Source organism: Trachypithecus francoisi, unplaced genomic scaffold (assembly GCF_009764315.1).
Source record: "Trachypithecus francoisi isolate TF-2019V2 unplaced genomic scaffold, Tfra_2.0 Lachesis_group16, whole genome shotgun sequence".
Taxonomy (NCBI): Eukaryota; Metazoa; Chordata; class Mammalia; order Primates; family Cercopithecidae; genus Trachypithecus; species Trachypithecus francoisi.
Window position 1 is genome coordinate 92252956 of NW_022681461.1, and position 12316 is coordinate 92265271.

A 12316-nucleotide genomic window follows, 5' to 3' on the forward strand; every position below is an offset into this window, starting at 1 on the left:
CCCATGGCCACCATCAAAGACCTATGGAGGGTACTGCCAGGCTACTGCCAATGTTCACTTAAGGCCCAAGGGCTTAGTCAGCTTGTGTTGAATACTGTCAGTCTTGGGACTCACCCTTCAGGGAAGCGGGCTCCCCTCTGGCTCAAGGCAGGTCCAGAAATACCATCCAAGAGCCAAGGCTGGAATCAGGGGCACCAAGGGCCCACGTGCTGTTCTACCCCACTGTGGCTGAGCTGGTACCTAAGCTGTAAGACAAAGTCCTTTTTACCGTTCCCTATGCTTTTCTCAAGCAGAAGTCTCTCACCATAGTCACCATGGCTGGGAATGTGCGGGGTTTCACCCGAAGCCAGTACATCTAGATGCTGTCACTCTACAGTCTCACCCAAGGCTCATAACGTACTACCTGGGTATTGCTGCTGGTCCTTCAGGGCCCAAGGGCTCTTTAGTCAGCAGGTGATGACCCTGCCAGGACTGGGTCCTTCCCTTCAAGACAGCAAGTTCCCTTCTGGTCCAGGGTATATCTAGATATGCTGTCTGGGAGCTAGGGCCTAGAATAGGGGCCTCATGACTCTGTCCACTGCCCTATGGTACTGTGGTTGACCTGGTCTCCAATTTGCAAGATAAAGACCTCTTTACTCTTCCATCTCCTCATGCAGAAGAAAGGAGTCACTTTTGTTACTACAAGCTGTGCTGCCTGGGGTTGTGGGAGTGGTAGCATTAACATTACCTTCTCTGCTCTGGCTGGTGTTTCACTAGGTTGTGTGCACCGGCCCCCCCCCCGCCCCCATGTCTGCTGGCTCTGAGTTCAGTAAAGCATTAGGGCTTGCCTAGGAATGGTAGTCTTTGTGGCCTAGACTGCCTTCAAGCTTATTTAGGACTCCAGAGCACTTTCGCCCAAGGTGGTAAGGCTTGACAAAACTGAAGTTCTGACTGCTGGGATGGGCGATTCCTTCTGGCTAGGGTTGGTCTAAATGCTCCTTCTATGGGTGGGTGTCAGTGGAGTTCAGCTTGGTTTTGTTTTCTGCTATGACAGAACAGCACTGAGTTCAGTGCAGTGTTCCACAATTGCTGTGCTCTCCCTCCCCAAAGCTTACAAGTTCTTTGCACCATGCATGGCCACCAGGAGATGGGAGAATGGTGGCATCAGTAATTCAAGATTGTCTTCAATGCTTCTTTCAGTGATATGATGTTAAAACCAGGTATTATGATTGTTCACCTCATTTTTGTTTCTTATGAAGGTACTTTTATATGTGGATAGTTGTTAAATTTGGTGTTTCTGTGGGGGTGTGGGGGGGTGATTAATAAAGACTTCTATTCAGCCATCTTGTTCCACCTGTGTTTTTGTGTTTTGTTGTTGTTTTTTATAGAGATGGGGTCTCACTGTTTCCCAGGCTGCTCTCAAACTTCTGGGCTTGAACAATCCTCCTGCCTCGGCCTCTCAACCTGCTGGGATTACAGGTGTGGGCCATCACACCCATTTGAAGACATCCTGTTTTGAAGACAAGCCTAGGCTAAATGACCTAGCCTACTGTCTAATGATATATGTTGCTAATGTTGTCAAAAGCATATTTGCCCATGTTACCTTCCTGAATTCTTGACCATGATTGTCTTCCTCATTAAGAAACTAGGAAATGGAACTTTGATCAACTGCTGAAAACTACTTACTCAATAGTAGAAAGAGAAGTATAATGAATACTAGTTTCTGAGCTGAATGAACCTTCCTAATTTTCTAAAACCCTTTTGCTAGATCCAAAGGATTTTGAAAAGGATCTGGGATGTTTCCCATAATAAAGAAGAAAAGGTAGTTTATAATTCAAATATTAATGATAAGAATATACAAAGAGGCTGGGCATGGTGGCTCAAGCCTGTAATCCCAGCACTTTGGGAGGCCGAGACGGGCGGATCACGAGGTCAGGAGATCGAGACCATCCTGGCTAACACAGTGAAACCCCGTCTCTACTAAAAATACAAAAAACTAGCCGGGCGAGGTGGCGGGCGCCTGTAGTCCCAGCTACTCGGGAGGCTGAGGCAGGAGAATGGCGTAAAATCCGGGAGGCGGAGCTTGCAGTGAGCTGAGATCCGGCCACTGCACTCCAGCCCGGGCGACAGAGCAAGACTCCGTCTCAAAAAAAAAAAAGAATATACAAAGAAAAGGTATTTTTTGAGTTTTCAGAGTCTAAACAATACAGTAAAAATAAATTGAAAAGTTATGAGATCAAGTGTAGGCATTACAGGAACTGTTCAGCTATGCAAAGAAGCTGTTTGAGAGAGGAAATTAATCTGTCTATATTTAGTAAGAATAAAGTCAGCTTATGTCAGATAGCAGAAATAATTTATTAGTCTTCAACTTAAACATCTATTATCAAAGCTGATTGTTATATATTGTAGCGCTTTTCAAATTTCACTTCTTAATAGAACACCCTCTATTTTTACAACTGAAATTGTATAAAATAGATAAACATGAAGCTGTTCTTTTTAAAGCAAGAACTTCAAAATGAGGAGCCTAGAATAAAATCCACTTGATCGCCCCTATTCCCACTGCATCAGACCTTAAGACTCCTCTGAGAAAAGAGTTTGAAAATCATCAGTTTAAATTAGGTGTTTTATTAGTCTAAGTAAGGCTTTATTAAAGTGGTCATGAATAAAACTGATTATGAGAAAATAAAAATATGTCTTAATTTCTAAACTGGGTCCTTGATCCATTCTTGTACCACTAATCAAAGCATAATACCTTTTTAAATACTTTGTGACTATTCTTCCTAACAGAGGTATAAACTAGACTCTCTTGTAACTTGTCTGTTCTTTTCTGCCTCAGATCTTAATCTCTGGGATCCTAAGACTGCTTGAGACTTTCAAACAGCTAAATTCTGAACTGGAAATGCCATTTCTTCTGTGAAAGGAAGGGAAGTATCCCTTTACTATTTACTTCTGTGAAAGGAAGGGAAGTATGTTTCTTTACTATTTGTAAAGAAACAAAGAAAAAAAAAGTATTTAACTTACCCAGAGTACAAGGACATTCATGAGATGGTCTATCTGTGTTCGTTTAACAGTGGACTTTCCACTGTTCTGCATTAATTTGGTGTCTGGCCCTAAATAAAACAGGAAGATATCAGATATTAGAATCACTGAACATACTCAGAGGCTTGGAATTGGTTGAACTGTATCTTTATGATAATCTAACCTAACCACTTTCCAATGCTAGAGGATAAAGTCCTAGAGAAAGGCTCACAGTTTTCAATACCTCAAAAAACGGAAAATTTTTTCTAAGGATAGTTCCAATGTCTTCTTTAAAGTACACTCATGCAGATCCCTCTCTTTGTAGCACCTCAGACAGTCTCAACTTTCATAGATGAGTTAAATTAGAAGAGGAGTCGCAAGCTTCTCTCTGATCACCATCTGGTTTATTTAGCTTAGAGAAAGAATTTTCTGATAAAGAGATCCCCATCATCTTTTGAGGAAGCCCACTGCTGGCTCAGGCTATATTGAAAGTTTCTAACTGGGAATGGAAGAAACAAAAAGGCAATGGCAGTGATTTCTTCTGAGGTGGAAGCAGGGGAGCTGAGACTCCTCTGGCGCTGAGAGACAGAGATTCCATGTTTCTTCACGACAGGGCAGATGGCAGGCAGAAGTAAGGAGCTTTTAATGGCCAATGGGACTAGAGCTGGAAATTACTAACTTGAGCTATGGCTCCAGAGAAAATGTAAGAGGTTTAGAAGAAACTGTAAGCAGCAATTTTTCTGGCCTTTCGCCATCTGACCATTATTCTAACGTGTTCTGTTAAAGGACAGATAAAGGAATTTCATCAATGTTTACACATGGGGAGCTGGGACATCTCTGATATGTGGACAAACAGTGGGAGTGCAGAGCATAAGCTATGTCATTCTTTCCTCTTAAGCATTCCTCAAAGGGCTTCAAGACGTGAGAAGTTTGGCTTACAGCCTAGAAGCTACAGGTACCATATCTTCTAAGGGTCCTTAGACTGACTTGCCCCAGGCTTCACGAAGAAGGTGGAAATCATCATAGAACTTGGACATCATGTAGCAGGAACAGCAACTCAATTCCATACAAATACCTCAAAATGCTTTTAGGTGGCATTAGTCTCTGCTCAGAGCTTCCCAAAGATACTACAATGTAACTAACCTTGGGAAAACTTAACTACATTTGTGCTGGTTGGCAGCCTCACTATTATTGCTTTTGGGAAAGAAAAACCTTTTGCTGAAAAATGAACTTTTTATGAGTGGCAATTGTGTGTGAGTAGTTGCTGAAGTATATACAGTGAAGAAAATAAGTCTAAGTTAAGTCTTTTGAGTTTGGGAATTAGGTAGCCTAGTCATTGCCGCTCTAAATCAAGAACCAATGAAAGAAGTTCCACCAGGGCCTCCCTGGACTCTTAAGCTTCTCCCTAGGGATTTGGTCTCATTAGTTTTCACAGAAGCAAGGAGTGTAGAAGCCTCATGTCTAGGAGTAGATGCTCTAGAAGGGGAGCTCTGGGAATCTGAGTTGAATAATATTCACTGTGGTAAATCTTTCTTGATATTTCCTACTATGGTTGTTGCCACTGAGGGACTGGGGTAGCACAGAGGCTTCCTCCATTTTCCTGAACCACATCATAACCCAAGAAAATATCTTACTAAATATAATGAATTGTGGTTCTAAATGACATCTCAAGAGGGGCCACTATTAATGATCCATATGTGACTTTTCTCTGGTATGAACTTTTTACATTATATTTTTCTCTGTAATAAGCATTGTATCCATCCTCTCTTCACGGGAATAGTTCACATGTATACTCTCCCCCTTCACGTGGTAATTCTATTGTACTTCCTCTGCATGTATACCCTCTCCTGTGTCCAGATCTGGTCAAAGAGACTCACGAATGCCCTGTGGTTTTGGAATGCAATGCTTTCCTCTAACAAAGGTAGAATCGATATGTTGGAAGTTCATTGCTTGGAAACAGAAGTCACTTTTTTTTCCCTAAGAAACAAAGTTTTTTTCCCACAAATCTCCCATCCATCCATCCATCCACCCACCCACCTGCCTATCTATCTCAAAGCCATAGTGTTCTGATATATATCTGAGTGTCATATCCATATCCTGAAAACTAAGTACCCATAGCTCAGCCATGAATGGAATTTAGTCTGGGGGCCAAGGGAAAGGTACCAGTGTAGATCACCAAGCCATAGCACCAGTCTGTATTCCTGATGATGCAGCCTCGGAGTAGCAGCTTGTCATGGTCCAGGAAGTTTTTCCCCTTATAGGTCAGTATACCTGAGAATCTGTCCAATTTGTTATTGGGAGCCTCACATCTCACTTCTCCTGCAGAAAAATGTAATAAGAGTTCTGCATCTGTATAAGAAGGTATAAGAGTTCTGCATCTGTAATCTTAGGCCTTTCCTAAGGATGGAAGGAGACTTAATAGAAAGGAGGAAATAAAATCCTTCTTTCAAAATACATACACATCTTTTTCCTAGCCTCTCTCAGTTACTGCACATTTCTCACCAGCTCCTTCAAGAAAGGCAGACAAAGGTTTCTTGGCATTAAAGAAGAATAACTCTGTATGTGACATGGATCATCCAGAGAGAGAGAAAACCCCACATGATGGTGACATCAGTACTGCCAGATCATATGAGCTCTGAATCTGAAGAAACTCAAAAATGACTTAAAGCGAACCTAGTATTTTTTTCAAAATAGAAACAACTTGACCTTTTCCTGATTAGTAAAGTAAATATGCCCTTTGTAAGTGTTTAAGTAATACTAAAATGGTAAAGAAGGAAGTAAAATTCATTCACTGTCTTGAGAAAAGTGCTATTTACCTTTTGAAGTGCATCCTTCTATGTTTTTTCTATATAAGTACTCATAAACATACCCATGTTTCCAAAAACAGGTTTATGTTATATACAGTATGCAGTCTTTTGTAAATTATATTTTTCTTTTAATTACATGTTGTATTTTTTATGTTTCAATAAATATCAACTTGCATATTGTTGTAATAAGTTGTATAGAAATCACTATGGATGTAGCATACTTTATTTAACCAGTCCTCTACTGATGAAAATTTAGGTAGGAAAACCCATTTCCTAACTCACCATTAAAGGCAGACAGAAGCTCCAGGCGATCTTCCATGTCACTGGTAACTGAGATGGCCTGCTTCACTTTCAGGTTGGTTTCACTAGAGTAAAAGACAAGTGACCAGAGTACAGGACACAAACAGAACTGTTGCACAGGTGCAGTATCTCCTACTTTTTCATGGGGTTTTAGAAAATAGATGTTACCAGTAGAGCCTGGGCTTTGAGTCTGAGCTATAAAAGTCACTCCCACTGTTCCTCTCTCAGTATTGAGGTGAGATGGCTCTTCAAGGAAGCTGAGTGTTAGCCATTCACTCCCATCTCTTTCCTCTGACTCCCTGCAACACACTGCCACTACTTAACTCATGAGATCTAGCTGGTCAGGTGCTCTAGAGAGGCTGAAGAAACATCATAAACAACCTGGAGATAGTACCTGCTCCCTTCAAGAATAAGGAATATGCCTGTAATCCTAGCACTTTGGGAGGCCGAGAGGGGCGGATCACGAGGTCAGGAGATCAAGACCATCCTGGCTAACACAGCGAAACCCCATCTCTACTAAAAATACAAAAAATTAGCTGGGTGTGGTGGCGGGCGCCTGTAGTCCCAGCTACTTGGGAGGCTAAGGCAGGAGAATGGCGTGAACCCAGGAGGTGGAGCTTGCAGTGAACCAAGATCACGCCACTGTACTCCAGCCTGGGCAACAGAGTGAGACTCTGTCTCAAAAAACAAACAAACAAACAAACAAACAACAACAACAACAAAAAAGAATAAGGAGTTTGGCCAGGCATGGTCGCTCATGCCTGTGATCCTAGCACTTTGGAAGGCGGAGGCGGGAGGATCACTTGAGCTCAGGAGTTCAATGCCAGCCTGGACAACACAGTGAGACCTTGCCTCTATTTTTTAAATTAAATTAAAATTTTTAAAAAAGAATAAGGGCCGGGCGCGGTGGCTCAAGCCTGTAATCCCAGCACTTTGGGAGGCCGAGGCGGGCGGATCACAAGGTCAGGAGATCGAGACCATCCTGGCTAACACAGTGAAACCCCGTCTCTACTAAAAAGTACAAAAAACTAGCCGGGCGAGGTGGCGGGCGCCTGTAGTCCCAGCTACTCGGGAGGCTGAGGCACGAGAATGGCGTGAACCCGGGAGGCGGAGCTTGCAGTGAGCTGAGATCCAGCCACTGCACTCCAGCTTGGGCGACAGAGCGAGACTCTGTCTCAAAAAAAAAAAAAAAAAAAAAAAAAAATAAGGAGCAGATCCTGATAAAAACTTGCACATACCTCCAAGGAAACATACTCCACACCTCATAAATATTTATGGGGCCCATGACAGGCTCTTAAGTAACTGCTTGCTGGAATGCATAGACAAAAAGAAAAATGGAATTCATGTTTCAAAAAATTGTGTGCATCAAGAAGTACAGTTGTAGGAATGAAGATCAATATAAAACTCCCAGGACAAGCTTTCTGCAGATGGCTCTATCCTCTTTAAGACCTTAGCTTTTGGATGTTAATAAATTTCTACCTTAACTCCTTTATAGAACATGGTATTTTATCAGTGAATAGATACTTTTATATTCAAAATTTTTCCCTTGGAAACTTTGAAACTGTACTCTGAAATGTTACAGTTCTGTTATCCTCTTTCCTGCTACTCAGCATTACAGAATATGGCCAGAGTGTCTCTAATTTAGAGATGGAGAATGTGGGGTTTATTTGCCCTATTCTGTGCCCAGTGAATGCTCAATTGTTCCTGTCAAGAGCTCAGTCTTAGACTTGAGGGTCCCAAGGATGTGGTGTCCATCTTCTCTTATCTGGATATTTCTAGGCTCTCTGGCTCATATATTCAATATTCCATCTAAGAATAAAATTAATTCCCTGCCTAATGCTACCCCTCAGTGAGAGACCACTCTAAGCTGGCTAAATCATCTTAATGGAGCGTCAGGAGGGAACACTTACCCATCCAGGTCTGCTGTCTCTATGTATGTCAGACTATATGGCTCACTGCTAGAGAGTAATAGTATATCTGCCTGTGGTCAGAAAAGTCAAAGTCAGGAAAGCAGGAAGGCGGGCTCTTAACATTATAGTGTGACAAAAGCAGTCACCTTAGGAACAGATGTTCACCCTAACCATTTTACAGACACTGATTTACTTTCTTTGTCTAGGATCTATCACTGCTATCATACACCCTCTCCCAAAGCTGCTCACACCTTCCCTGTAACTACAGTGAGAAATAGGCAAGAACAAGCTTCTTACTGCAAGAGCTATTGATTTCTGATGCAAAATGAGGCAACGAAGGTCATCAAAAGGAGTGGTAGCAGAAGTGCTCCAAGAGTCCCTGGTTACCCACTCAATCCGAAAAAGAACAAGTCACAGCCAAAAGAGGTACTCACCGTGACAGGTTGATTATTTTCTAGTTTTATTATATCTCCCACTTGAACATTCATCCATTTGTCCTCCTTCATCCTATAAGAAAATAACCTTTGAATATCTGTTCTGAGAATTTCCCCAAAGCTCTGCTTTGACAATCAAGATGATTTCCCCAACCTCCAAAAAAGGCTGAAAGGAATAAAGACAAGGCTCAAACTGGTCTGTGATGCATCCTTGCTGCAATCAAGAGTGGGGCCCATTTCTCTTGACTTCAGGCTATAAGGGTTCTAAAGCCCTGCAAACGTATCTGTAGACATACATGCACATACGTTTATCTTATTTTTATTTTTATTTTTTTTAGCCAGGTGTGGTGGCTCATTCCTGTAATCCTAGCACTTTGGGAAGCTGAATTGGGAGCACTGCTTGAGGCCAGCAGTTCGAGACCAGCCCGAGCAATACATCAAGGCCCTTCCTCAAAAATATTTTTTAAAAAAAGGTTTTTAAAGTAAAATAGTTCCAATGGTAAAGTGTATAAAAGGAAAAAATTAAAGTCTTCTCTGTTACCAGTCTTTAGTTTTGCTCCCCAAGGATAGCCACTGTTAATAATATTTTTATATTTATTTCTAGAAAATATCAATCCATGTAATCACATATAACACACATGTAAATCACATTTAAAAGCCACATAGCAGATACATAATTTTCTGCACTTTGCATTTTTCATTTAACAGTCCATCTTGGAGAGCATTTATAGAAGATGTAGCTCATTCTTTTTGATAACTTAAATGTGTTCTATCATAAGGTCACATCAATTTTATCTACTTTTGTTTTGTTTTGTTTTGTTTTGAGACAGAGTCTCACTCTGTCTCCCAGGCTGGAGTACAGTGGCATGATCTTGGCTCACTGCACCCTCCGCCTCCTGGGTTCAAGCGATTCTTCTGCCTCAGCCTCCCGAATAACTGGGACTACAGGCTTGGGTCACTATGCCCGGCTAGATTTTGTATTTTTAGTAGAGACGAGGTTTCACCATATTGGCCAGGCTGGTCTCGAACTCCTGACCTCGTGATCCACCTGCCTCGGCCTCCCAAAGTGCTAGGATTACAGGTGTGAGCCACTGCGCCCGGTCTTTATCTACCTATGTTAAAATTAGATTATCTTTGATCCTCACATCCCTACTTTCCATAAAAGGCAGCCTGGCAGTATGAGCAGATTCTACAATAATAGTGGTTTGCTGCCCTCCTCTTTTTTTTTTCAACCTCAATTTCCCCAAATAAACAGGGTCCATAAATCCTTCCTCCCTGAGAAAAGACTAAGAAGAATGTACATATTGCCACAAGCATTTTGGAAACATGAGCTATATCCTTGCAACAGTTATATTATGCCAAGCACCCAAAGAGCGGGAAAAAGAGTCGACAGGACACTGTCTATTTTGTCTCTGAATGCAGGATTGTTATCTTCAGGGCATGACATACATCACCACTTTGCCAGCTACACATAGGCATGGGTATTCCTAGAACACCTTTCCTAAGAAGACAGCTGCTTTGAGGAGGGCCAACTTTTCCAAAAAAAGTCCTTTTATATAAATCCACTGTTTCTTTTAAATACTTTTCTGACAGTACTGTAGAGTAGTAGCTACAAGCCTTGGAGACAGACGTCTGGGTGTTTGTTTTATTTTGTCTTGACTTGACATTCACTGTTACTCTGGCATTCTATCTTCCATGGTTGTCACCAGTAAAACATAAAGAGGAACAAGTGCTGTCACATTCTGGTTTCTCCTGGAGATATAAAAATTTATAATTTCTTACATAAGGAGCTGCCAAACTATTACCAGTTTGTTCCTGGACATTATAACAATCATGTGTCCCAGATCTGGGAGAGGTGAAGACATTCCTTACTGATTTAAAATACTCAATCTTGTAATCCAAAACAGTAAGCATGTTCTGAAGCTGTTCTTGCCCTGGGTTGGGGAAGGATTGCCAGTTTTAATAATCTAATAATTTGAATTTCAGTTTCTCCCACCAGAGGGACAAGAGATAAAGCCTTATGATTTTGAGAGTCAGTGAGTTAAAACTAAGAATTTCTCATAAAGTCAGGACCTTGAAGGGCAACACCATTAGTGAAAGAGTGATCTAAAAGAAAATTGGCTCGCTGGCAAGAAAGTTTGTGTATCTTAGTCTGGAGGGTTGCGGGGGTTAGTGAGTGGAGGACTCTTCCCTGAAAATCTGTAACTTCATATTCGATGGGGCTCCAATTTACACTTCTTTCAAATTAGGTATCAGCAGGTAATACCCTTGAGTCAACTGGCAGAAACAAACACAAACCCTTATAAAGGGATACAACCTCACCTCCAGCCACATAGAATTCCCTTAAAGAAAGTTCTACTAATGATGTGTTTGTAAACAAAATTATTGAGAAATGAAAAATGACAAAAATTACAACTTATAAAACAGACAAACTTTTAAAATAGCAGCTCTGTTTAGACCCATGTGTTCTAGAAAAAGAAAGCTGTTTTCTGGAACGTAGACTATTTCAACAACCAACCTCACCTCTGCATATTAAACTAATCAGTTACTCGGTAGCTTACAAAGTCTAACCAGGGTCTTGTCTGTTAAATCCCACCTTAAAATCCCTCTATGACAAATTCTTCAATAATCTTATAAAACCCAAGTGCTCAAGCTACTTGGGTGAGTTGATTTGACTAAATCCTTTTGGTCAGCAATTCTTAATATATTCAGTTTTGTCTTTTCTTTTCTTTTTATTTCTATTTCCCTTCTTTTTAACTACAACTGACTTTTTTGGTGGTATCTTATGGGACATTTCAACAGGTCAAAACTCTTGAGGAAACAATCCATCATGAGTAAGAATCAGCAGACACAATACACAACAGGATTAGCTGCCCAAGCTCTTGAGATGATAGCTATTGTGTGTTCGGTAAGGCCACCATAATAAAGGCTGGACCTCAATCCTGAACTCCTTCAGGTTTGCACTTTCTTGCAATCATGCTTCTGCTCACACTGCTCCCTTTTCCTTTCACACAGTCTCTACCTGTCGAATTCTTCCCCTTCCCTTAAGGCCTAGTACAAACACCACATTTCTTCCAGAAAGTCTTCCTTGATTCCTTTAACCAGTTATAATTGCTTATTTTTTATTAATTTCTATAGTAATTTTTTGTACCTCTTAGGACAGTCTTCATATTTTGCCTTACATAGGAATATGCCTTCCTTCTTCCATTCCTGCAACACTTTAGATAGCTATGACCAAACACTACAGCGGTGGGGCCAACTTCAATACTCTGTTTGGATTGCTAACAGAAAAGATGACCTGACCAAAGGCTATAGTAGAATGGACAAAAACCATGTCAGAATCCATTAATGTTCTAAAGACAGATGTTTCCATGCTAACTACCACACTAATAATATCACTTGCATAGTAATATCATAAAATATTGATTACTTTAATATATATTATTTTATTTCTATTTTCACAAGCATCCTCTAAGGTAGAGAATATTATTTCTATTTTATAGAAAAGAAAAATGAGGCCCACACAGTTATCTGAGGTGACATGACAAATTCAGGGCATGCTAGATCTAGAAACAAATTATTTCTATGTCTGAGGTTCTTTTCAGTGTCCTGAACTAAGCCCACCTTTTCTCAGGACTGATTCAACCTAAACTAGCTTCCCTAGAAGAACTTACTTGCCATTTACCAGTAGCAGAACAGGCAGGTTGTTGACTCGATCATCACTTTGATGCCTTTTCTAAAATCATACAAGAAAATGTTCAGGAAATAGACCTATAACAAACTGCATATAGAAGATTAACATTTTAAAATATTACACAATGTAGTTCTCTTCTTTGTAATTCTCCTTTCTCCTATCCTAAGCCCTTCT

General features: G+C 40.8%; 1 protein-coding gene across 2 annotated transcripts in view; it reads right to left on the reverse strand.

Annotated features, from left to right (window-relative positions):
• LOC117099018 (phospholipid-transporting ATPase FetA-like) overlaps positions 1-12316 on the reverse strand; it is a 119539-nt gene that overhangs the window by 58703 nt on the left and 48520 nt on the right. For both annotated transcript variants that reach the window (XM_033238181.1, XM_033238180.1), the window contains exons 6-11: positions 12123-12184; positions 8449-8521; positions 8015-8085; positions 6087-6169; positions 5161-5316; positions 3001-3089 (exon numbers count right to left, since the gene is read on the reverse strand). In XM_033238181.1, coding sequence (XP_033094072.1) covers positions 3001-3089; positions 5161-5316; positions 6087-6169; positions 8015-8085; positions 8449-8521; positions 12123-12184 — 534 coding nt within the window. The remainder of the gene's footprint in view (positions 1-3000; positions 3090-5160; positions 5317-6086; positions 6170-8014; positions 8086-8448; positions 8522-12122; positions 12185-12316) is intronic.